The following is a 2,236-nucleotide window of genomic DNA, read 5'->3' as shown; positions in this document are numbered from 1 at the left end:
GAGACGGCGTGAGTGTGTCGGGAGAGCCTGGGGAGACGGCGTGAGTGTGTCGGGAGAGCCTGGGGAGACGGCGTGAGTGTGTCGGGAGAGCCTGGAGAGATGGCTGAGCTGTGAGGAAAGCCTGCTGCTGGTCCCCGGGGCCCAAGCTTGTTTCCCAACACTCACAGTGGGAGGCTCGCAACCACTGCAGCACCAGTTCCAGGAGATCCAGTGCTCTTATCTGGGCATCCACACGTGTGCCATGTGTACATAGAGATACACATGCATACACAAATAAAAATACATCTTTTTAAATTTTAGAAACAAAATCAATGTCAAAATAGTAAGGGAGGAGATTTCTTCTATGATATATTACCTATAACGTGAAGATGTGGGCACAGATGGTTGCTTGTGTGGTGCGTTAGTTAGAATAATCACCAAATCTAGTGTTGTCGTTTGCAGTGGTTTGGTTTGGTACTATTCTACCCAGAGCCTTCATTATTTCTAGACGTTCAACTCGGAGCTACATCCCCAACCCAGAATTACTTATTGAATGCCCTTTTAAATAATGGTTAAATAAGCTCAACATAGAAAATACATTTTTCTAATTTTAGAGATGGGTCTGCTGTGGAAATCGTGGGCTTGTGTAAATCTGCTGTTCGTTGGTTGCTGGAATTGTCTAAGAAAAATATCTTTCCTTATCATGAAGTCAGAGTAAAAAGACATGGTAAGCTGGCCTGTTTTCCAAGGAGCCTACAAGTTACTAACCTGTGTCGCCACCACTGGCTTCAGCCAACTAATACCAGAAAAGGCTAGCTTTTAAGAAGAAAGAAAAATGGTTAATTCCCAATATGGAAATGCTGCCAGAGCTGATTACTGACACCATTGCTACAGCACCAGTGGGCAGGGAGAAGAGACAGCATGGTGCCTGCCTGGGTGGCCTCTCCCCTCACTCTGTGAGCAAGTCACAGTGCGTGGGCAGTCTGGGAATCTTCCCATCTCTTTCTCAAACAGTTCCTATGCAAGAGAAGCAATGTTTGAGCTACTGTACAACTCTAAACTTTCTAAAAAGTAAAAAGTAGTAGGTGAAAGTAATTGTATGTTTAACTCAATGTATATGAAATGTTTGTTAGCACAGTGTGTTGAGTATGAAGTTAGTCCTGAGCTGTTTGTCACTCTTTTGGGAGAAGTTCTTGGTCTTTGAATTTATAGCATATCTCCATCTAAAGTAGCCACATTTTCTAAAATGTAGATATTTTATTTCATAATTAAGCTAAATATGAAGTTTTTGGCAATAACAGATGTTTAAATGTTCTGAATGTCTACAACTGCCATGTCTTTTATCACCTCTCAGGAAAGGTTGTGGCAGTCTCGTATGATGAGTGGAACAGAAAAATACAAAACAATTTTGAAAAGCTGTTTCATGTTTCCGAAGACCCTTCAGATCCTAACGAGAAGCATCCGAACCTGGTTCACAAACGCGGCATCTACAAGGACAGCTATGGTGCGTCAAGTCCTTGGTGTGACTATCAGCTCAGGCCCAATTTCACCATAGCAATGGTCGTGGTGAGTGATGTAGTGCCTTCACATTTCAAAAATTTCATGGTAACTCTACTGAGGGCCTTGTCCCAGAGTACACATGCCCCGTACCTGGCGCCCATGCACACACTGGGCTGAATGGACTGGGTCTCTTAGGCCAGATCCAGCTGCCTCAGTCAGCCGCAGCCCTCACCCTTGCCTCCTGAAAACGGAGGACATTTGTGTTACCTCAGCTCATGCCACAAACAGTTCCCCAGTGCCCTGGATAGAAAGCTCCGTGCTAGGGAATGCCCACGGCAGCTTAGAGTCACGTCTGTCTCCTTTGTGGTCTTTCTCTAATTAGTTCTATTTAGCTAAGAATTCTTTTTTTATTATTTATTTTATTTTAGTATTTTATTGGAGGGGGGGGAAGAGGAATAGCCTGCATGTATATGTCATGTATATGCAGTGTCCCAAGAAGCCAGAAGAGGGCATCAGATCCCTGAGACTAGAATTACAGCCTGTAGGTGTGGGGAAATTGAACCTATATCCTCTGGAAGAGAAGCTAGTGTGCCTAACCACGGAGCCATCTCTCCAGCCACCTAGCTAAGAATTCTTGATCCCCTTCTTTTCTTTTTTTTTTTTTTGGGGGGGGGGGGTTGTTTTTGTTTTTTTGTTTTTTACTCTTTTCGAGACAGAGTTTATCTTAGAAGCATGTGGATCCCATATGTGGGAATTC

The 2,236-nt window shown here is 43.8% G+C and overlaps 1 protein-coding gene across 2 annotated transcripts in view; it reads left to right on the top strand.

Annotated features, from left to right (window-relative positions):
* Window positions 1–2,236, top strand: part of Agl (amylo-alpha-1, 6-glucosidase, 4-alpha-glucanotransferase) — a 57,881-nt gene that overhangs the window by 48,756 nt on the left and 6,889 nt on the right. For both annotated transcript variants that reach the window (XM_021195564.2, XM_029537561.1), the window contains exons 29-30: window positions 594–706; window positions 1,334–1,545. In XM_021195564.2, the coding sequence (XP_021051223.1) occupies window positions 594–706; window positions 1,334–1,545 (325 nt within the window). The remainder of the gene's footprint in view (window positions 1–593; window positions 707–1,333; window positions 1,546–2,236) is intronic.

The sequence above is a fragment of the Mus pahari genome, chromosome 4, assembly GCF_900095145.1.
Source record: "Mus pahari chromosome 4, PAHARI_EIJ_v1.1, whole genome shotgun sequence".
Taxonomy (NCBI): domain Eukaryota; kingdom Metazoa; phylum Chordata; class Mammalia; order Rodentia; family Muridae; genus Mus; species Mus pahari.
The sequence above is the reverse complement of the archived record's forward strand: the minus strand, read 5'-3'. Positions and strand labels throughout refer to the sequence as shown.